Here is a 24,329-nt window from a genome sequence, read left to right on the forward strand (position 1 = left end):
AACTTGGGTACACGAGATTCAAAATGGAGAAATACATGTCCACGCGATAGTATTCGAATCGACGCCATTGGAACCAAATTTTTCAAGTTCCATAGGTATGGTTTAATTTTTCATTAGTTTTCTATATTTTCCTTTTAAACATGTATATACGTGTTACCTATAGGGAGAGCTCCGCTCTCACGGCCCTTCGGGCCGTGAGAGGGCTTCGCCCTCTATCATAAACGTTTTTAAATTCCAGACAAGCTTTCTTATAGCTTCAAACGTTTTGTTTTTGCTTGGTTTGAGAGAAGAAGAAAAAACCTTGCAGTTAATTAATATGACGTCACAATATAACTGTTTACATCCACCGCGTTATATTTCCCGCGTTAAATGGAGAGGCGGATAAAATGTCTATAAGTCGTGTTGCAAGATGTTAACGAGCTTCGCTCATCTGAACGGTCACATCGTACAACATATTAGACATTGTCCTTGCTGGTATATCGTTTTCAGCACCTTACACGAAGCCCCATATCTGTAAACTACTTGTTTATTCATCGATTCCTACCGTTTAACATTTTCAGACGATCCATCTACTACAACAACTTCCGGTTTAAGATCTACGGGTAAATTTTTTTATAGATATAAAATATACTGCGTGTGAAAAATAAATAGTAATTATGTGTCATCGTGGTTTGCATTACCGGACATGTTAGAAGGAAATGGATTCAAGCACTTATTATCTTTAGTCGCCGGAAATAAAACAAAGATTTTTTAAAAATGTTTTCAATCTGACCGATTTCCATCAATTTTTTTGTAATTTTTTGAATAGCACTAATTCAGTACCTGTGATCCCTCACATATTCTAACAATTTTTGAAGTTTTACCTACCTACCTAGTCCTTGTTGCGCCCGTGGGCACATAGGGCAAGGACTAGTTTCTTCCACTCCTCTCTGTCTTTAGCAGTCTTTTCAATTTCACCCCAGGTCATGCCAACCTCTCTCATTTCTGTTTCAACGGTCCTGCTCCAGGTGGTCTTTGGACGAATGTCCGACATTTCGGCCCAAAGACATTTCGGCCCATTGATATTTCGGCCCATTGACACTTCGGCCCAGACGTTTCGGACCAAAAAATTGGACACTTCGGCCCATATTTTTGAGACACTTCAGCCCAAAGACTTTTCGGCCCAAGACACTTCGGCCCTCATTTTTTTTTGGTATGAGACACTTCGGCCCATATTTTCCATTTTGCTTACATCACCCATATTATTGCGTTTCCACAACATTATAGTAAATTGACACTTCGGCCCAGTGACATTTCGGACCAACGACACTTCGGCCCAATGACATTTCGGCCCAAATGTTTAATAATGACATTCATGGGTCTATTCCTTTGGTTACTTCGGTCCAGACGTTTCGGCCAATATTTTTGAGACACTTCGGTCCAATTTTTTTTTTAACTGAGACATGTCGGCCCATTATACGTTTTATTATTCTACTTTATATATCACACACTTCTTTTTAAAACAACATCATAGTATATTAACACTTCGGCCCAGTTTTTATAAAGACGATCACGGACACATAATTAAATAGTTTCTAGTGTTTGGCATAAGCCATCTATATGTAAACAAAAACAAGACACGGGCCTTGTTTACGCAACGATGAATTTTGAGTATGGTATCTTGCTTGTAACTCAACAGCTACATTAAATTCTAACTTTGGCTGACCATTAAAAATACTTTAGCTAAGCATTGTAAACAGTAGAAATGGAAAAATAGGGTTTGAAAATTTTCCGCTCAAATCGTGTCTATGCCCTTTAAACAAACGATTCACTGCTAACAACACACTCATTGGATACCCCGCTATTTCCTTGGGTGTCCTATATTTTATTATTTTCTCTCTGGGACTTGGGCGTTATTTGACGCCGTCGTTGTTCCCAATCTTTATTTTATCTATTCATACATACATACATATATACTGTATGACACTCACTTACAAAACTAATATACATCATCCAGGGAAGTAATCTTCCTTGTCAAATTTATAAATTTATATAAAAGCTTTGACAGTTTGTCATCTCTCTGTAATGATAGTTTTGCCCAGTAACCCAACATTCTGGTTTTGAATATTTTTAGGAATATAAATAACTTGTCTTTGAGTTCTTGACCTATTACAGACAGTCCTGTAATATTTTTGTCAATGAAAAACTTTTCTAAATCGTTCAAATAAATGACAAAAAGAAACGGATACAAAATAATATTTCCCATTAATCACTCGTTTGGTAAATATAATATAATATTGAATATTTTCACATATGAACTTACCAGTGTATCAATTTTCAATAGCTTTCTTGACTTCGTCGTCAGTAATTTTTGCATTTATAATATCATCAACATGTTCACGTTCCTTTACATCAACATATGGGAACTTCCCTCCACCATAATCGGCTTCATTCAGATCTCTAAAGTATTTAAAAAGAGTATTTATATCTATTTATTCTTCTGATTACCATTGATTAATTTCCAAAATCTCTTGGATTATAGCTTTTTAATTTATCAAGTTCCCCCTTCATTTCGTTCCTTTGTTCCCTTATGGATTTATTCATTTTAAAAAATATATATATATTTTTTCTAGTATATAATGATAACATTATGTCATTAGTTGTTATGATCCTGACCACTATATTGCAACTTTATATCATTAGTGGATATTGTATCATTAATAGTTACTACATTATTTTTTCATATATATCAAATAATATTGTTGTTCTGTCAAAAGATAAAGATATTCTAAACTTGTATAAAAGCCACTCTTCAATATCATTCCAAATCTCCTTTACTAAATAACACTCAGCAAACAGATGTTCAATTGATTCAATTTCATTATTGCAGAAACAACATGTTGGGGATTCTTTAATCTTAAGTTCATATAGATATGAATTCGTGAGAACTCTTCTATGTAAAATTTGGAACTGTAACCAATATAATGAAGAATTAAAAACAAATTATATAAAATTCAAAGGAATTGACCCATGAATGTCTTTATTTAACATTTGGGCCGAAGTGTCGTTGGGCCGAAATGTCACTGGGCCGAAGTGTCAATTTACTATAATGTTGTGGAAACGCAATAATATGAGTGATGTAAGCAAAATGAAAAATATGGGCCGACGTGTCTCATACCAAAAAAAAAAAAAAAAAAAAAAAAATGAGGGCCGAAGTGTCTTGGGTCGAAAAGTCTTTGGGCCGAAGTGTCTCAAAAATATGGGCCGAAGTGTCCAATTTTTTGGGCCGAAGTGTCAAACTTTTGGGCCGAAGTGTCTTTGGGCCGAAACGTTCGACTACCCTTTGGACGGCCTTCCTTTCTTTTTCCTTCTGGAGTCCATCGAAGTGAGATCCTAGTAATGTCATTGATGGGTTTCCTTAAGACATGCCCAATCCATCTCCAGCGGTATTTCATAAGTATGGTGCGCATGTCTGAGGATTTTGTTCTTGCATGTAAATTCTCATTTGAGATTTTTTTAGGCCAAAATATTTTGCAGATCTTTCGGAGACATCCATTGTGGAATCTTGATATTTTATTAATGTCTTTCTCCGTCATCCTCCAACATTACGCTCCGTACAACAGAACTGACAGGACACAACTGTTTATAACCTCATCTTGGTGTTCTTGTTTGTGCTGTTTGACTTCCAGATGTTCCTAAGAGTGATAAAGGCACCTCTTGCTTTTCCTAATCTTGCCTTGATGTCTTCTTCCGCACCACCATCTGTTGTAACAATGCTACCCAGGTATGTAAAAGATCTTGTACTTTCCAAGTTTTTACCATTAATCTGTATTCCTTGTGGATGCTTGATATTCAAAGACATAACCTCTGTTTTCTTTATGTTGATGTTCAATCCAATTTTGCTGGCATTAGATTGCAGGTTTGATGTCTTTCTCTGCATGTGCTCCTCAAGGTATGACAGTAGGACAAGGTCATCTGCGTAGTCAAGATAGGGTCCACCTGATGCCGGTGTTGTTTCCACTCAGGGTTGATCGCATTACCCAATCTACTGCAATCAAAAATAGGAGGGATGACATTACACAGCCTTGTCTTACCCCAGATTTCACGAGGAAGCTTGTGTCTGGTTCTCTGCCAATCGTGCATCTGAACTCGGAGTAGAAAGCTTTAATTAACTCCACTATCTTAGCTGGTATTCCATAGTGTCTTAAGATCTTCCATAAGCTTTCTCTGTGGATACTGTCAAAAGCTTTCTCAAAATCGACAAAGTTGATAATTAATTGCCTCTGCCACTCTGTGCATTGCTCTATGATGTTTCTGAGTGTGAACACCCGGTCACAGCAGCTCTTTCCTTTTCTAAAGCCTGCCTGTTCGTCTCGCAGTTTGCTGTCTACTGCTGTCTTTATTCTTTCAATTATAATTTTACTAAAAACTTTGCTAGCTATGGAAAGTAAGGTGATACCTCTCCAGTTATTTCAGTTGGTTAGATCTCTTTTCTTTGGCAATATAATAATGTTCCCTTCAGCCCATGTATTTGGTATGATATTTTCGTTCCAGATCTTGCAGGAAAATGGGTGGAGTATAGCTGCTGCTAGTGTGGGATCAGCTTTAAAAAATCCTGCTGGTAGCTGATCATTTCCAGATGCTTTGTTATTTTTTAGTCTCGTAATTGCTTTCATAATCTCTATTTTTGACGGTTCCTTAATGTTTATTACTAAGTCATCTTCTGCTTCTTGGATTTCTGCTAATACAGTGGGTTCTGGTCTATTAAGAACTTCTTCAAAATGTTCTTTCCACCTCTCATATTGCTGTCTTTCTGATGTTATCAGTGCTCCTTGTTTGTCTCTTACTGGCATGTTTGCGTTTCTTCTCTTCCCACATAGTTTTTTGATTATCTGGTAAAGATCTCCCATTCTCTGCTCGGAGGCAGCTTTCTCAGCTTCCTTTGCCATTCCTTCTATAAAGTTTTGTCTATCCTTTCTTGTCGCGTTTTTAACTTCTTTATTGTTGTTGCTATAACAAGTTCTGCAAGTTTATCTTTTATTCTCTCAGAGTGTGTGTTACATAGCTTCTTCTTAAGGTCTTTTCTCATATCTATTAGCTTCCACGTTTCTGATGTAATCCATTCTTTATGAACTTGCCTTCTAAAGCCCAATACTTTTTCGCGTGTTTTGCTGAAGGTATCTCTCATCTTGTTTTTTGAAGTTAGTCTCCCTATTTTCTTGTTAAAATAATAAATTCCTATTGAGAATTTAGTATTTTAATCAGATTTATGGTTTGCAGTCGATTATAGACAATTTGTATTCGATGCCATATTATGTATGCCTAATGTTTATGTATATTCAATATTGTCCCGGTAGTATGACTTTTGCAAATGGAAATAACAAGTATGTATCTAGATCCGCCACTGTCAGTCTTATGATGACGTATGTCAATACGTAGACATAACGTCACACATCATCTTAGCCTGCCTTTCATAAACATTGCACTTCGTTAAACATTTCGCCTAATGGTACACTGAATTTTGGAGCTAGGAGGCAATCGGAACTTCTCGAATGCCTCGCTCACTCGACATAGCAATCGGGACCCCTCGCCCTTTCCGTCATAAAAAGACTCGGGTATCGCACAGTAAACATCTTGAGCGGACATTTTGTAAGTAGTCCCTGTCGTAGGAACGGAGGAAAGGGCGAGGTGTTCCGATTGTCGACATAGATATCGGCAATCGCATCACGCGCTCGTCTTTTTCCGTAACCGGTAACATTCATTTGCGGTTACGGAAATAGCCGAGTAGTTATGATTGAGATCTCGGTAGTCTCGTGCAACCAGACGCTCTGCTTTTCCCGTAAATATCTGCTTGTCGGAGATTTACGGAGATAGCCGAGCGTCTGGTTGAACGAGACTAAGATCTCGGATGTAATACGATGGCATCCATGAGTGAATTTGATGCATTGTCAACTATGACGTCACAACCTACTGCAGTACGTTACATACGTCATAGGTAGCAATGCATCAAATGCACTAATGGATGCCATTGTATTACATCCGAGATCTATGTCGAGTGCGCGAGACATTCGAGGAATTCCGATTGAGCTAGGAGGCCACAAGATTAGGATGATAATCCACGTAAGTTCACAATCATATTCCAAGGTGTGACTTTGCGAGATCTCAGCCATTTTTGACAAGGGACTTCTGGGATTGGCGTCAAAAATTTTTCCTTGTTAGAGGTTTAGAGTTAGCTCGGATTATTTCCCGCGCTCTAGTTCTTAGACCTCGCTATACATCTTGTACCCACCTAAGCGTTTAACAGAACACTAAACATACCTCCATCACAGAAGAGCTGATATCTCGGAAGTTGCGTAATGCAAAGATTCAACTTAAAAGTGATGCATACCAGGCCTAGATGTACCTCTTCGTTTGTTCAAAGTCCCGGAGTAACGGGAGTTCAAAATGCCCCAACCCGAGGGGCCTTCTTGAAACTACAATGGGCTTATTATTTTTAGCAACTGTTTTTTATTTTGATTTCGCCATGTTTATACTTCGTTTGATAGACGCGTGGATTAGAAGTAAAATATTCACATCAAGGCATATATTTTTTTCATTTTTAAAAAAATATATATAAATGAAGAACATGAGTAATCAACTGAATGACTGTAAATTATAGATAATGCAAATAAACAAAATGTTAACGTAATGTAGATCCGTGTACATACATGTCAGTATGCATGATATGCGGTAGGCTATATCAATAAATTCCATTCGTCGTTTTCTTGTTGAACAGTTTTAATGTAAAGGAATGATATCTAATAAAACAAATTCGTCATTGATGTAAAAACAAAAATCTACCCGTACCACATTGGTATCAAACGAAGTTAAATAATAACAGGTTTCTTCACAATAAACTGATCGGCGAGAGATGCGATTGTTGCATATGACGCCACGGCATCACATGACCCGCTCTCCCCATTAGCAGAGATTTCGAAATCAGGAAGTCGATTTGAGTCGATTGAAATGTTAAATTAAACCTGAAATTTTGCTTTAAAAACTGGGAGATCATTTTTTTAAATGTACAATGTATTATGATAAAAATTACTTCAGTTTCTAAATAATTCACGAACGTGGGACATGTCCTTTAATATACAGTTTCAACAACGGTAATATTTTAATAAAGACAAAATGTTATGACATGTTTTTTTTGTTTTTTTTTGATGATACAAGTCTAGCCTTAGTACGTAAGTCCTCGAGCTCGCGCTTCATACTTCACCGCATATCGATACAAGTCTAGACCTGTACATCGTGACGTACTTTTTCAGTGTGACGTCATTTAGGGTGAATTGCAATGAGGTACATTTTGGTAACTACACTGCGGGTATTATCATTATTTCTAAAATTCAAAATCATTGTTGCTGTGGTCATGCGATCGTAGAAAAAGAAAGAATTTCATTTATTCGCTGCGCATTATAATCAAAAATATATCTACACTGTCAAGATACACCTGTAAAAATTTCAGGTGGGATATTTCCAAAGAAATAAATAACCACCTCAATTGTAACTACTCGGTTATTTCCGTAATCGCAATTGAACCGGTTACGGATTGATTGATTGATGTTTCCCGCCAAACTCAACAATTTTTTTAATTATCTGGTGGCGCCCAGTTTTTTTTTTTTAAAGACGAGCGCATGATTCGATTACAACCGGCTTTAACCGTGCGACCTACGTTAACTCCACCGTGCTTTTACTCACCGGTTGAATGATGGAATGATCCACAGTCTGCAGCTCATCATCATACAGTGGTTCTTCTTCCACCGAGGTAATGATGTTTCCAATGAGATCATCTACCTATAACAACAATAGCAATCCATGTTCGGTGGCGGATCCAGAAAATTTTCAGGGGGGAGGGGTGCAGCCCAAGTTTGTACTCCCCCCACCCTCCCAAGGAAGGGTGGTGGTGGAAGACCCCAAAATGGAAAAATTACCTCTTTTTTTTTTTTTTTTAATGATATACAACTAAAGGTGAAGCAACCCCCGTTAACCCCCCCCCTTCTAGATCCGCCACGGTTACTATATGTATTTATATGAAACAAAATCCTCTACAAAGTACAGGAGATGATTCAATATTATATATCATGAAAGCCAGAGATTCTACATTTCAAAAACGGACCCATGTGCCGATTTAAAGGGGATCTGGACACACCCTGTCACACTGGAATTTGACAGAATATTCATTTTTCATACCTATAATAGCAAATTACCAAAATCAATGGTTGGACCCCCGGGCCCTCCCTCGGTTGAATTACTCCCTCCTTCCTAAAAAACTGAGACGAGAAAACTAACAATTCTTCCTTTCTTCCTTTTCTGTTTTTTTTTTTTTTTTTACTTCCCTCTTTCCGCTTCCCCTCCCTATTCCTGATAAAGTTTCCTAATAAGCCCATAGACAATACTGAGTTAAAACTATCACTGCTGCACTATACATTAGCCAAGTTGAACTTGAAAGAATTGGTGGGAAAAACAGCTGGAGGGCAGGTAAACTGTGCACAGTAGCTCCACAGAAATTACCTCTTTAAGAGATTTATCAAACTTACATCATCCGAATCTGTCATATTTGACATGGCGTAACGGAGTTCCTCGGACAGGGGAATGTCGTCGATTTTACCCGTGGTGCATTGCGTCAGGGATTCTAACGTGGTTTCCATATCCATGATGTTGGATTCTGCCTCATCCTGCTGGTCAATGATCATTGGCGCTGAGAAATTGACGTTGGGCTGACTTTTAGATTCACCAGTCTGAAAATATAAAGAAAAACTTGGAAATCTCATAAACATACGCAAATCGTCATGAGGGTTACTAATTGGTAGTGAGTATGAGATTTAGTTAATTGTGGTGAGTATGAGATTTACTTAATTGTGGTGAGTATGAGAATTAGTTAATTGTAGTGAGTATGAAGGTTTAGTTAATTGTGGTGAGTATGAGAATTAGTTAATTGTAGTGAGTATGAAAGTTTAGTTAATTGTGGTGAGTATGAGAATAATTAATTGTGGTGAGTGTGAGAATTAGTTAATTGTGGTGAGTGATGAGATTAAGTTAATTGTGGTGAGTATGAGAATTAGTTAATTGTGGTGAGTATGAGAGTTAGTTAATTGTGGTGGGTATGAGAATTAGTTAATTGTGGTGAGTGATGAGATTAAGTTAATTGTGGTGAGTATGAGAATTACTTAATTGTGGTGAGTATGAGAATTAGTTAATTGTGGTGGGTGATGAGATTAATTGTGGTGAGTATGAGAGTTAGTTAATTGTGGTGAGTATGAAGGTTTAGTTAATTGTGGTGAGTATGAAGGTTTAGTTAATTGTGGTGAGTATGAGAATGATTAATTGTGGTGAATATGAGATTAAGTTAATTGTGGTGAGTATGAGAATTAGTTAATTGTGGTGAGTGATGAGATTAAGTTAATTGTGGTGAGTATGACAATTAGTTAATTCTGATGAGTATGAGGGTTAGTTAATTATGGTGAGTATGAGGGTTAGTTAATTGTTGTGAGTATGAGATTTAGTTAATTGTGGTGAGTATGAGAGTTGGTTAAATGTGGTGAGTATGAGAATTAGTAAATTGTGATAAGTGTGATGTTAAGTTAATTGTGGTGAGTATGAGAATTAGTTAATTTGTGGTGAGTATGAGAATTAGTTAATTGATGTGAGTATGAGAATTAGTTAATTGTGGTGAGTGATGAGATTAAGTTAATTGTGGTGAGTATGACAGTTAGTTAATTGTGATGAGTATGAGGGTTAGTTAATTGTGGTGGGTATGAGAGTTAGTTAAATGTGGTGAGTATGAGAATTAGTTAATTATGGCAAGTATGAGGTTAAGTTAATTGTGGTGAGTATGAGAATTAGTTAATTTGTGGTGAGTATGAGAATTAGTTAATTGTGGTGGGTATGAGAGTTAGTTAAATGTGGTGAGTATGAAAATTAATTAATTGTGGTGAGTGATGATATTAAGTTAATTTGTGGTGAGTATGAGAATTAGTTAATTGATGTGAGTATGAGAATTAGTTAATTGTGGTGAGTGATGAGATTAAGTTAATTGTGGTGAGTATGAGAATTACTTAATTGTGGTGAGTATGAGAATTAGTTAATTGTGGTGGGTGATGAGATTAATTGTGGTGAGTATGAGAGTTAGTTAATTGTGGTGAGTATGAAGGTTTAGTTAATTGTGGTGAGTATGAAGGTTTAGTTAATTGTGGTGAGTATGAGAATGATTAATTGTGGTGAATATGAGATTAAGTTAATTGTGGTGAGTATGAGAATTAGTTAATTGTGGTGAGTGATGAGATTAAGTTAATTGTGGTGAGTATGACAATTAGTTAATTCTGATGAGTATGAGGGTTAGTTAATTATGGTGAGTATGAGGGTTAGTTAATTGTTGTGAGTATGAGATTTAGTTAATTGTGGTGAGTATGAGAGTTGGTTAAATGTGGTGAGTATGAGAATTAGTAAATTGTGATAAGTGTGAGGTTAAGTTAATTGTGGTGAGTATGAGAATTAGTTAATTTGTGGTGAGTATGAGAATTAGTTAATTGATGTGAGTATGAGAATTAGTTAATTGTGGTGAGTGATGAGATTAAGTTAATTGTGGTGAGTATGACAGTTAGTTAATTGTGATGAGTATGAGGGTTAGTTAATTGTGGTGGGTATGAGAGTTAGTTAAATGTGGTGAGTATGAGAATTAGTTAATTGTGGCAAGTATGAGGTTAAGTTAATTGTGGTGAGTATGAGAATTAGTTAATTTGTGGTGAGTATGAGAATTAGTTAATTGTGGTGGGTATGAGAGTTAGTTAAATGTGGTGAGTATGAAAATCAATTAATTGTGGTGAGTGATGATATGAAGTTAATTGTGGTGAGTATGAGAATTAGTTAATGGTGGTGAGTATGAGAATTAGTTAATTGTGGTGAGTATGATAGTTAATTAATTGTGGTGAGTTTAAGGTTTAGTTAATTGTGATGAGTTTGAGAATAATTAATTGTGGTGAGTATGAGAGTTAGTTTAATGTGATGAGTATGAGATTATGTTAATTGTGGTGAATATGAGGGTTAGTTAATTGTAGTGAGTATGAGATTAAGTTAATTGTTGTGAGTATGAGGGTTGGTTAATTGTAGTGAGTATGAGAATTAGTTAATTGATGTGAGTATGAGAGATAGTTAAATGTGGTGAGTATGAAAGTTAGTTAAATGTGGTGAGTATGAGAATTAGTTAATTGTGGTGAGTGATGAGATTAAGTTAATTGTGGTGAGTATGAGAATTAGTTAATTTGTGGTGAGTATGAGAGTTAGTTAATTGATGTGAGTATGAGAATTAGTTAATTGTGGTGAGTATGAGAGTTAGTTAAACGTGGTGAGTATGAGAATTAGTTAATTGTGGTGAGTGATGATATTAAGTTAATTGTGGTGAGTATGAGAATTGGTTAATTGTGGTGAGTATGAGAATTAGTTAATTGTGTTGAATATGAGAGTTATTTAATTGTGGTGAGTATGAGGTTTAGTTGATTGTGGTGAATTTGAGAATAATTAATTGTGGTGAGTATGAGAGTTAGTTAAATGTGGTGAGTATGAGATTAAGTTAATTGTGGTGAATATGAAGGTTAGTTAATTGTAGTGAGTATGAGATTAAGTTAATTGTTATGAGTATGAGGGTTAGTTAATTGTAGTGAGTATGAGAATTAGTTAATTGATGTGAGTATGAGAGTTAAATGTGGTGAGTATGAGAGTTAGTTAATTGTGGTGAGTATGAGAATAATTAATTGTGGTGAGTATGAGAATTAGTTAATTGTGGTGAGTACGAGAGTTAGTTAAATGTGGTGAGTATGAGATTTAGTTAATTGTGGTGAGTATGAGAATAATTAATTGTAGTGAGTATGAGATTAAGTTAATTGTTATAAGTATGAGGGTTAGTTAATTGTAGTGAGTATGAGAGTTAGTTACTTGTGGTGTGTAATTAGTTAATTATGATGAGTGATGAGGTTAAGCTAATTGTAGTGAGTATGAGGATTAGTTCATTGTGGTGAGTATGAGAATTAGTTCATTGTGGTGAGTATGAGAGTTATTAATAGTGGTGAGTGATGAGGTTAATTGTGGTGAGTATGAGGGTTAGTTAATTGTGGTGAGTATGAGAATTTATTAATTATGATGAGTGATGATGTTATGTTAATTGTAGCGAGTATGAGAACTAGTTAATTGTGGTGTGTATGAGAATTAGTTGAATGTGGTGAGTATGAGATTAATTGTGGTGAGTATGAGGGTTAGTTAATTGTAGTGTGTATGAGGTTTAGTTAATTGTGGTGAGTGATGAGGTTAATTGTGGGGAGTATGAGATTAATTGTGGTGAGTATGAGGTTAAGTTAATTGTTGTGAGTATGAGAGTTAGTTAAATGTGGTGAGTATGAGATTAATTGTGGTGAGTATGAGGTTAAGTTAATTGTTGTGAGTATGAGAGTTAGTTAAATGTGGTGAGTATGAGGTTAATTGTGGTGAGTATGAGAGTTAGTTAATTGTGGTGAGTATGAGGTTAATTGTGGTGAGTGATGAGGTTTAGTTAATTGTAGTGAGTATGAGAATTAGTTAATTGTGGTGAGTATGAGGGTTAGTTAAATGTTGTGAGTATGAGAATTAATGATTTAGTTAACTGTGGTGAGTGATGAGGTGTAATTAACTGTGGTGAGTGATGAGATTACTGATTTAGTTAATTGTGGTGAGTGATGAGGTGTAAATAACGGTGGTGAGAGATTAAGCTTAGGGTCACTGTAAATTTTTTAAGTATCATCTCCATCAATAAAAATTCAGAGACATTGTAAAAAAAAATATGTATATCATCTGAAATAAAAATTCAGAGACATTTTAAAAAAATGTATATCATCTCCTGAAATTAAAATTCAGAGACATTATAAAAAAAACCAATAATTGGAAATCATTTCCGGAAATAAAAATATAGAGACACGGTAGAATCTTTATATATCATCAAAAATTTAGAAGTATTGTATTTTCGTTTTATCTTCTTTTAAACCAACAAAACAGATCTTGCAGATTTTCTGAATAAATGTATAAGAGTCGCGTACAACACCTACTGGTGTGTATTTGATTGAAAGGCAAAAAAAAAAAAACAACAACAACAACAACAACAAAAAACCACTCCACCTTTTTTATCTTCGTCGTAAGATCGTTTTTGCGCACAGCTAATCAAAAGCGTCTACACGTGAGTCCATGTCAATTACCGGTGGGCGGGAGACTCGTGTACATGTACGTCAGTCCCGTCCAACGCGGTCACCACTTTCCACGCTCTATTAAACACCGAAAAGCGTCCCAGATCTAGGCTGTATCTATTGCTTTGTACGTGCATCTATTTTTTGTTAACCGAGAAACGTTCAGAAATATTTTTAAAAAATTAAAATACTGTTGGTGGGACATTTTCCTATGGAACGGCATAACACTGTCCAAGATTTCAAGACTCAAATTCTAACGGTTTAGACATTTCACTTCCGTGAAGTAAGGGCTTCATAGCTGAGGCTGAGTATACAATTTACGTTTAAATTTCCTCTTCATTGTTTTCCAAATGATGACTAAAATCACCAGCAATTAAATGACGTGTAATAAAAAAATATTTTATTGGTAATAGATGGAAGGGGGGGGGGGGTTGGGTTAAAAACTACATAACTACATGTATATTGACCGATGTTTGATTGATGCAGTAATTATATTGAAAAAAACCCACCAAACAATCAAAAATCTTAATTTTGTAGTAAGATATGATAAATGAAATGAAAAATTAAGTGCCCATTCAATACACTTACATGTATATGAAAGGTGGAAAGCATCAAATCGCTTCTCTTCTACTCAATATGTTACTTTATTCTACCCCCTCCAATACCGTCTCCATAGGAGTAAAAAAAATTCGAGAGGGGTGTCATACAATATAGAACAACATCCTTTAATAAATGAATATTAAAGGAATAAATAAATAAAGGAATGAATTAATAAAAGAATAAATCAATAATAAGTAAAGAAATAAATTAATAAAGGAATAGATAAATAATAAATAAAGAATTGAATTAATGCATAAAGGAATAGATAAATAAGAATAAAGGAATCGATTAATAAAGGGAAAAGACTGAATAAATACATAAAGGAATAAATAGACAAATAAAGGAATAAATAGATAAAATAAGTAAATAAATAAAAGAATAAGTAAATGAATAAGAAAATAAATAGATAAAGGAATAAATAAATAAATGAAGAAATAGATAAAGGAATGAAAAAAATAAATAAAAGAAAAGATAAATAGATAAAGGAATAAATAGATAAAGGAATACATAAATAAATATGAATAAACAAAAGAATAAATAAGCAAAGGAATGAATAAAGGAATAAATTAATGGAGGGGGGGGGGGAGGATCTAAACACTTTCTAAAGATATGAGTTTCCGGGTAAGTTATTTTGGATATATATATATATATATATATAAATATATATACATGTATATAAAATGGTTATTGTGATGTTCAAAAACCCATGACGTGCAATTCGAGGTCTGGGCCCAGTTTCACAATACTATCTTACGACTAAGATCTGTCTTAAGACCATAATTTGTCATAAGATCGCGCATATCCATCATAGCTGTTTCTCAAAACTGTCATATCTTAAGAAAATCTTAAGATTATTAGAAATCTTAAGACATCCAGATACTTGTCTTAAGTCTATACTGAACTATACTGTGTTAAGAGACAGGTATATGTAGCTTATCCGGAGGGAACGTGGTTTCAGGGACAGAAACAATCTATTAGACTATATGGAGGATGTGGACATCAGTGATAAGCTTCGTATACCGCGACATGTGAATTTTATGATGAATTCAATATTCGTTTAGAATATCACACAGCCAACCTGTCCTTACATTCGCTGTTTAGGCATGTCCACTTTTTCTTCATTTCTTCCCCCAACCGGAAATAATCTATTGAATTTACAGCATTGATGTTAGAAGTGATATCTCCCCAAGTTTCTTTCATAGCATCGAAAATGCTGTTTTGTTTTAAAAACAAATGTCTTTTCTCTTCTCCACCTCATCAAACAATATTAATATTTCAGCAGCTGAAAAGTTTGGACATCGTTTCATATACATCTTAAATCCTCTGACACCGATTTGTCTAATAGCATGCACATGGACTTCGTAACCGCTATGTGGTCACAAGTAAATGCATTTGAATACCATTCATTTATTGTTTGTAGACACAAAAGCAGTGTTGGGTAAATCTATTTCTACATGTTTTTATCTTTTAGATAGTTTTCGTACTATATGTGTATTTCATTTCATTTCATTCAGTCATTGACTTTTTCACATAAGAAAACTTTTGCACCCAGTACACATGTACCTGTATAATACCTTTTTTGTATTCAGTATATCACTTTGTTGGGAAAAAAAACAACAAGTGCATGCGGCGTTGTTACCTTTTAACAAACGCATCAATCATATTGTCTTTTTTCTTTATATTTCAAATTAGCCAAGCAAATATAAAATGAGGGAGGAAATAAGATTTTTTATATAAGACTTTTGATATAGCGTTTCTATAAAAATACCATTCAATGTTTTCTTTTTTGTATCACATATTTCTTAAATGAAATAGTACACAAACCGAGTGTAACTTTTGAAATACAAAATAAAGTGTCATGTCACATACTTTAATTAAAAAATAAGTAAATACATTAAATCATTACAATAACTAAAATCGTAATATTTCAACTTCCTATTTATATTTTTATATACTTTAATCTTTCATATACATGTAGCATTTAAATTCATCCATGCAGTTAAAAGTTGATAAGAGAAACACGGTATTTTACAATGTAACGAGTACAACAACGTCCTATCTTCAAATTTCTAGAGTTAAGATAGTTTTGTGAAACGGTACCGCCGTATCTTACGATTGTCATAAGTCGATCTTAAGACACTCTTATGACAGATCTTAAGATAGTTTTGTGAAACCCGAAAGTATGGTGAGACTGATTCCAAGATATATCTTGGGACAAATCTGAGAACAGTCTTAGGACAATCGTAAATTGTAAATCAAAGATGTCTTGGGATTGTCCTAACAAAGTTGATGAAATCAGAAAATATAAAAAGGTAAATATCAGCCATATTTGTATTCGTGTGATGTTCTAGATTTTGCCTCTAACTTAGGACCATCTTAAGATTATCATCCATGTAACTGTTGTGACGATGTTAAGATCATCCTTTTCCTCAAACAGAGAACAATTTTGGGACGATATTACAAACCTTGATCTGTGTGTCTGTGAAGAATTCTATGTTATATACATATATGTTAGGTAAAGCCCCAATTTATCCACTGTCAGAACAGAAGGAAAAACAGTTACTACTTATATGTGGCAATTATTTAATTAAAGTTTTTGCTATATACACACTGGATGAAAACGCTAGTTTCCGCAAAACTGAAACCATATGGAAACCTTGCGGAAACCTGACGTTGAGGTTTCCCATATGGTTTACGCCGTGCGTAAACGATTATATAGTTTTCGTCAAGTTTCAGTCTGCGGAAACTGTAGGCTTTGATTCCTAATGGTTTCCGCAATGCTGAAACTTAACAAAAATTCGGAGATTTTTAAAGTAATAATATGCAATAAATAATTCAAATGCGAATTTAAAAAGCACACAAAAAACTTAAAAATGTAAGTGAGAGAAGAATAGTAAGCACTTTATATACATCATATTGTTATAAGAATTTTTTCAGTTAAACAAAACAGATATGAAATGAGATACAGAAAACAAAGTATATTCCGTGTGTTGTTACGTTTGACAAGCTAGCATGCCTGTGTACTTCAGTTAATCCCTCCGTGTATTTCTTGTTAGTTCCATGTTAATTGCAAGGATTTTCCTCCGTCATGGGAACAATAGAGATAAATACACAAGGTAAACTGGCTTTGTCACCGCATAGAAACAAAGATCGAAGTTCATTGTAATTAAAAATAAGTGCATATGTGGGGTTGGGGTTGAATTGAACATAAACCTTCAACTGGGACATTTATATACAGTCATGTATTTACGCAGATTTTACGTTGCATTTGCATTACTAAGAATGTAGATTTTTTTTATTTTCATAATTTCAAAACTAAGAATACTATAAATTAAGATTTCAAACACTAATACTATAGTCAGGTGGTAGAATTAGACACATATGTCTGCGTGTGAAATACGTTCGCACATGCAAGTAATTACATGAAATATGCCAATTGGAAATTTTTTCGAATATGCTCAATTGATTGATTTAGCAATCAATATGTAATTTGCATACATGTGTAATTATGCATGCATGTCAATGGGTGTTTTGATTTTATCATATGTTATAATAGTATCAAGGATATACAATGTGATTATAGGCATATGTTCTGAAAACTTATGTTGCCCTCTCTCTACATACAGTGTACATGTAGATTATGACATGTGTACATACATTATTAGTCACAGTACATTTTAGGACATTATACATGTGTAATAATATTAATTGTTTAAGAACATTTCAATTCAAAGCTTAACTGAATCTGTCAGGTTTTCTAATATATCTTTGAAAAATACAAAATAATTTAACACAATACGAATCATCGTCTCATAAAACATATGGTGTCAACTGCATTTTTCATCATGTGACAAATGGTGCATATGAATTTCAACTAAAAGTTAGTATACAATAAGTTCCTTTTATATCACATTTCCTTTCTTTTTTATTCATTTCATGTAATTATGTAATATTTTTTTGTTTTCTTCTTTGTTCTCACATTTTCATATTTGTACATATGTTGTATGATTCATCCTTAATGTAATATATACATGTATATATATATTTCTAATATACTCTCTGCAGAGAGGAATAAAATATTGAATGAATGAATGGTAATGCCATTTCTTTAAACAACTGTAATTAGCGTTGTAGCTTTTCTAAACTAGACAGTGCAATTATTATCAAATTTATTTTTGGATAAGTTAGATAGGCCTAAATTATGATACGATTACGTATCATTGACAACTACATGTAGGCCTACTGTCACGGGTGCATTTCGAAAAAATAAAAATGATCAAATTTATAGTGAAAATCACGATACTTTATCATTTTATTCAAGCAATTTTATTAATCATTATTTTTTTTAATCTACACGTTGTTACTTAGGAAGTGGGTGCGCGGCCTATTGTTGTTACGTACGCGTTCCTTAAAAAAAAAAAAAAAATGAAAGTATTATAATTCAATTCAAAGTTGGGAACTATCCTATTTTATTATCTATAATTGAAAGTTCAATTATCTTTTATCTTTAAATTTCTTTTTTAAAACTACCAGTTGGTAGAAACTGCGAACACAAGTTCTGCCTATATGTTGTTACAAGGTGAAGGTCAGTTGGTGCGAGTATGTATTGAATTTAAGAGCTGAACGGAAAGCATATGTGGTAGGCCTATCTGTAACAGTGCGTAGCTTCGATAGAACCATTTTCTCGCACTTTAGGTACGTCATTGTCAAAGTGCTGTTTGAAAAAGTACAGTGACAAATTTTACTGGATTTTTATGGCAAAGTCGTTCTGCCGACAAAAAACATTCACGTCTTGTCCCTCATACCTTCCTTCGAAAATTGAAAAAAAACAACAACACACAGTCCAAATCCTCTCTATTGACAGCAAGTAAACTCTTAAACGGCACAAAACACCCTAATGCAGTGTTATTTACAAGCCGTTAATGTGATAATCGGTTTTTTGTCAATTTTAAAAATTTAATCTATTTATGAAATGGCTAATCTTCTCGCTCGAGGTCGCATATGACGTCATAGATAAAGGCGCGTAAAATATCGAAGAAAATATGCAAATTGCAAAATTTGAATTTCATCGCTTTCAAACTCGAAAACTACGCAAAGTGTTTCATTTAAAACACATGTAAAGTTGTTTTAGGCATGAAATGAATTAATTTTGCTGAAAAAAATTAATAAGTTTAGAAACATGCGATGTGTCCTTTAGGACTAAGATGCATCCTAACTTTATCTTTAGATATATCTTAGTCCTAAGATGGCTTCTATAGCATGCCTGCAGCCTGGGGCCTGGGTATTATAAGAGAAAACCTCCAACAGGTGCAAAGCCGGTACCCCCACCCCAGAGCGTCTGAATATGCCACTTTACAGTTAAACTTCAGCAAACTTCAAGTCAATAATCCTACATATAGTATAGCAAACATTGTTAGATAATTGTGTATTTCATCAGTTTCATACATACACTGAGATTTTGTGTCATATTATGATAATAATAACATTTTCGCTTTCTCAACATCATGACCTTTTAAAGATAAAGTTTACCGTGTCCGTCAATTCAGCCCCATGACAGCCATTAGAATCCGCGGCTTGTATTGGTTCCTCCTCGTCTGTTCCGTTTTCATACTGAGATTGCATCTGTTTTAACTGTCGGCGAATCGCCAGCAGCTTTTTACTTGCATGGTACATTTTCTTCTAAATTTCTGTTCTAAAATAAAATGAGGAAAATATATTTTAGTGATACTTGTTTCTATGAGTATTTCAAGCCAAGCGGGGGGGGGGGGGGGGGGGGGTTGGGGTTCTGTCGTTTTCGTAGAGGAATAACTCATTTGGACCCGAGCATTCCTACATTTAACACCACGCCGCGATCACGTGTATGTTCATAATGCTTTTACCGTTATGTAATAAATTGTTCGTGTTTATTTTACCATCTATGATATGTTCATGTTCGCAGTTGTGTTAAGTAGGGCCATAGAAATATGTCAGGAAAAAAGCATTAATAAACAGATCAATTTGTGTCTGTCGTTTTCGTAGAGGAATAACTCATTTGGACCCGAGCATTCCTACATTTAACACCACGCCGCGATCACGTGTATGTTCATAATGCTTTTACCGTTATGTAATAAATTGTTCGTGTTTATTTTACCATCTATGATATGTTCATGTTCGCAGTTGTGTTAAGTAGGGCCATAGAAATATGTCAGGAAAAAAGCATTAATAAACAGATCAATTTGTGACAAATTCTGTAAACACAACCCTTTTATACAAAAACAATATGTATATATCATTAAGTGCATATTGACCTCTTATACATTTTTCACCAGACTGAGAGCCTCTACATCAACTCTGTATCACGTGATCAAATATCAAGACAAAAACGTATCGTGTATGTATAAATCGTTGAATTGGCACGATATCCAAATATCAATGCAAGTTGAAATCAATATAACTTCAAAGCATATTGATTTCTTAATTTGAAAAGTGCTGAGAGCAAGTTTATTGTGACTTGTAACATGTCTAATTTTTGCATTGAATATGCAAGATGCGGTGATTTTTGCACATACGAAGTTGAATCTAGCCTGAAAAACATATTTTCTGTTGAAGCCAGAACTTGCTCCCCTAACTTTCCTTTGGCACTGAAGTTCACTTGTCACATAAATCAAACATCTTTCACTTAAAAACCTCGGGGTGTCGTGCCAATAATGAAATTTTTATGTACGGAAACCCTGTTTATGCAAATGAGTCCATTGTGAAAGTAACTATACGTGTAGATTAGGGGCGATATCAAGATCACAATATAAAATGGATATTACTTTAGCATGTATGCTATATAAAGAAGAAATTGAAACTTTTTCAATATCAAAGAGAATTAATATAACCCATTTGACAGAAACTTTTACGCGATTGCAGTTTACCGTTTGACAGCGGTGGTAAATAACGAAACAATATTTCGACATTTCCAACCACAAAAGGACTGTAGATATGTACGTCATGACCTTCGTCATGACGTATTTTTCATTGTGACGTCGTGCAATGTGCCAGTGCGGTAAAGTATATTTATGTACAGCACTGGTAGTAAAAATTTTATGGGGAAAGCCTTAACTCAATCGCGTTGTTTTTACCGTTATGCAATATGTTCATGTTTTATATTACCGATCTTTAATTATGTTCATGATGCTTTTACCGTTTTGCAATATATGCATGATGCTTTTACCGTTATTTAATATGCTCATGATGCTTAAAGAATTACCGATATGTAATGTATATGTTCATGTTATTTTAACCGTTATGTAATATGTTCATGTTTATTTTACCGATCTATAATTATGTTCATGTTGCCTTTACCGTTCTGCAGTGTGTTCATGATGCTTTTACCATTATCTAACATTAATTTACCGCTCTATAATATGTTGCCTTTACCGATCTATAATATGTTCATGTTGTCCTTACTGATCTATAATATGTTCATGTTGTCTTTACCGATCTATAATATGTTCATGTTACCTTTACCGTTATGTAATATGTTCACGATGCTTTTATCGTTCTGTTATTTTCTAATTATACTTTTTTCATTGCGTATGTTTTTCCCCTGGAATACAAATTGATAATTTTCATTACAAATTTCTTTACCATATATGCTTAGAATTCGATGTTTTGCGATATCGAGCAAGTTGAAATCTGAGACGTAATTTAATGAAGGAATATCATTTCATAAGTTACAAGTCTTAAAACAATCGTCATTAATCCACTGTAAATTCGTTTCCAAATCGACCCATCCACCACAGGCTACGAAACGACCCAGCCTCTGCAGGATACGAAACGACCCGGCCACTGTAGGCTGCGAAACAACCCAGCCACTGCAGGTTACGAAACTACGCGGCCACTGGTGGCTATGAAACATCTTCGCTAGCCAAGGGTAACGCTTCACGGCGTTTCTCTTTTCACGAAACACCATGGAGCGTCACCCTTGGCTAGCGAAAATGGCTACGAAACGACCCAGCCACTGCAGTCTACGAAACGACCCGGCCACTGCAGGCTGCGAAACAACCCAGCCACTGGTGGCTACGAAACGACACAACCACTGCAGGCTACGAAACGACCCGGCCACTGCAGGCTACAAAACGACCCACTTTTTAACAAAAATAAAGCACTTCGAAGAAAAGTTTCAAAGTACGTTAAAAATTTAGGACCAGCTTATTGCATCTTAAAAATTAAATAAATTGAACATAATAAGATTTAGAGAGGTAGTAAAGCTCATTTTGGTGATAATTTTTCTCTTACTCAAATAATCTTATTTTTTTCTGATATCATAAAACAGATAATCAACTTTTTAATGATTGTATGGGCGTCAGAATTTACACTAGGAGCCAACTTATATAGCAGATTGAATGTTTGTCCAGGAAACAAAATTTTAGGAGATGTAATTTGAAGATTGAAATTGTTTTAAATTTGAAAATAAATGCATAGAATTGTTAATATTCATATAGAAAATGACTTGTTTGAGTCCATTGGACTCATTTAAATTTTTAAAAGCATTTAAAGTGTGTCGGGCAAGTGACCTACGCAACCGACATTAAAAAAAAAAAAAAAAAAATAATTTTTCAAAGTATTATTTCAAAGTAATTACATGTACTTTAGAGTTATTATTTCTAAGCCATTACAAACTATTTCAAAGTGCATAAATTTCAGGACTACCTCAGTGCTCTTTAAAAACTTAGTAAAAGCTAGATCTTTCGTATATCATTAATTCATTGAAATGTTAATTTAAAAACTATCATAAATATACATTACATATATCCAATGTATTTCAAACGTACTTACATGGACTGGGAGTATCCAAGCTAGTAAGACCGAGTGTAGGCTCAGAACACTATGTCTATGATATCCAAGTATATGATGCCACAGTGCGACTCTTGCTTGTATCAGTAATGGGACCGTGTTTCTTGTATATTATATTTTTGACATAAAAGTCTAATTAGGTTGTCGATCCCCCATTTGACCGTGTGTGCATGCATGTTGAATACTGTTATCAATATGATGACTTTTGCATAATTGATGTTAAACTGTCATCATCCATCATTCTGTTATTATCGTATGCCATATAGACAGCGGTCGCGGTAACTCAGTGGTAGAGCGTTCGTTTCGTAACTGGGAGATCATAGGTTGGAGCCCCGTTCGTGCCATGGCCGCGTCAAATCCAATACGCGTAAGAATAGGTAATGGTTGATCCTTCGCCAATCGTGCGGCATTTAGAAGTGAGAATCACGAGTCTAAATTCGAGGTACTTTGTGAATGTGTTACAAAGGTGCGTATGAGGGAAAAAATTCTTTATTGTTTCGGTAAAAGAATTTTTTAATTTAAAAAAAAATTCAATATACATGTACATGTAAGTCCAAATTGCTGCTTTTAATGCGCTCCGTTTTTATTCATTATTATTGTGACAAAATATTATTTTAGAATACATACAGTGTATTTTGAAATAGGTTAGTACTTACCGGTAGATAGCTGCTAAATATGTAAACGGCAAGCCCTTTTACTATTTATTCGTAAAATAAGACATTTCTTTAAATAAGAGATATCTCTTTACACTAGAGAGATATCTCTATTGATTGTACAAATATCTCTGTAAGTTAGAGAGATATCTTTTTACGCTTGTGAGATATCTCTTTTAGTTAAAGAGATGTATCTTTAAACGAAAGAGATATCTCTTTAAACAAAATAGATATATCTTTAACTAAAAATATATCTCTTTAAGCAAAAGATATAATCTCTTTACGCTAGGAAGTTATCTTTTTCTCATTGAGAGATATTTCTTAAAGCTAGAGAGATATATCTCAAAGAGAAAGAGATATCTCTCTAGCGTAAAGAGATATCTCTCTAACAATGTAAAAAGAAATATCTCTTTAAGTTAGAGAGATATCTCTTTAAATTTTAAAAAAGAGATATATCTTTAAAGCAATACAAGCTGTAACTGACGGTAAATATATTGAAAAATAAAAGAACAAATATTGAACATATTAATGACGATTAAATACATCCAACTTAATAGAATCAGAGTGAATCTGAAGCAATAAACCCGTCAAATCAGCAGAAAATGTCGATTCGTGAATCATTGTCATCCTGTCAGTAATTCCTGTTCCTAATTTCCGCTGTGCATTGACCTCGGAGGTCACCAGTTCGGAAAAAAGCGAAAGAGAGGCACTGAGCACATGTCAGATTTGTAAACAATTTAACATGCCAATTTTATAGAAAATTCACTATCAAAATTACATTTGAGTTGCACATTTGCGTAATTATTACTTTCTAACGCTAATATAGTACTTCTTGTCATTCATGAAACAATGTAATATTTTAAACAAACGGAACGTATAGTTATTCACGTCAGTTTCCATCTTTGTATATGACGTCGGTCTCAGCAACCCGATTATGTTCGGCAATCATCGTTCCCATGTCCGTGTATACGACGCAATGACGGTTTATACGAAATGCTCATTGTAGGTATGCTCTCAAACAATATTCCCTTGT

At 34.3% G+C, this 24,329-nt stretch overlaps 1 protein-coding gene across 1 annotated transcript in view; it reads right to left on the bottom strand.

The window, feature by feature from the left end:
* LOC125681160 (uncharacterized) overlaps positions 1–24,329 on the bottom strand; it is a 67,992-nt gene that overhangs the window by 40,570 nt on the left and 3,093 nt on the right. The window contains exons 2-4 of the mRNA XM_048921110.2: positions 19,350–19,512; positions 8,556–8,756; positions 7,717–7,812 (exon numbers count right to left, since the gene is read on the bottom strand). Of these exons, the coding sequence (XP_048777067.2) occupies positions 7,717–7,812; positions 8,556–8,756; positions 19,350–19,493 (441 nt within the window). The 5' untranslated portion in view covers positions 19,494–19,512. The remainder of the gene's footprint in view (positions 1–7,716; positions 7,813–8,555; positions 8,757–19,349; positions 19,513–24,329) is intronic.

Source organism: Ostrea edulis, chromosome 2 (assembly GCF_947568905.1).
Source record: "Ostrea edulis chromosome 2, xbOstEdul1.1, whole genome shotgun sequence".
NCBI lineage: Eukaryota > Metazoa > Mollusca > Bivalvia > Ostreida > Ostreidae > Ostrea > Ostrea edulis.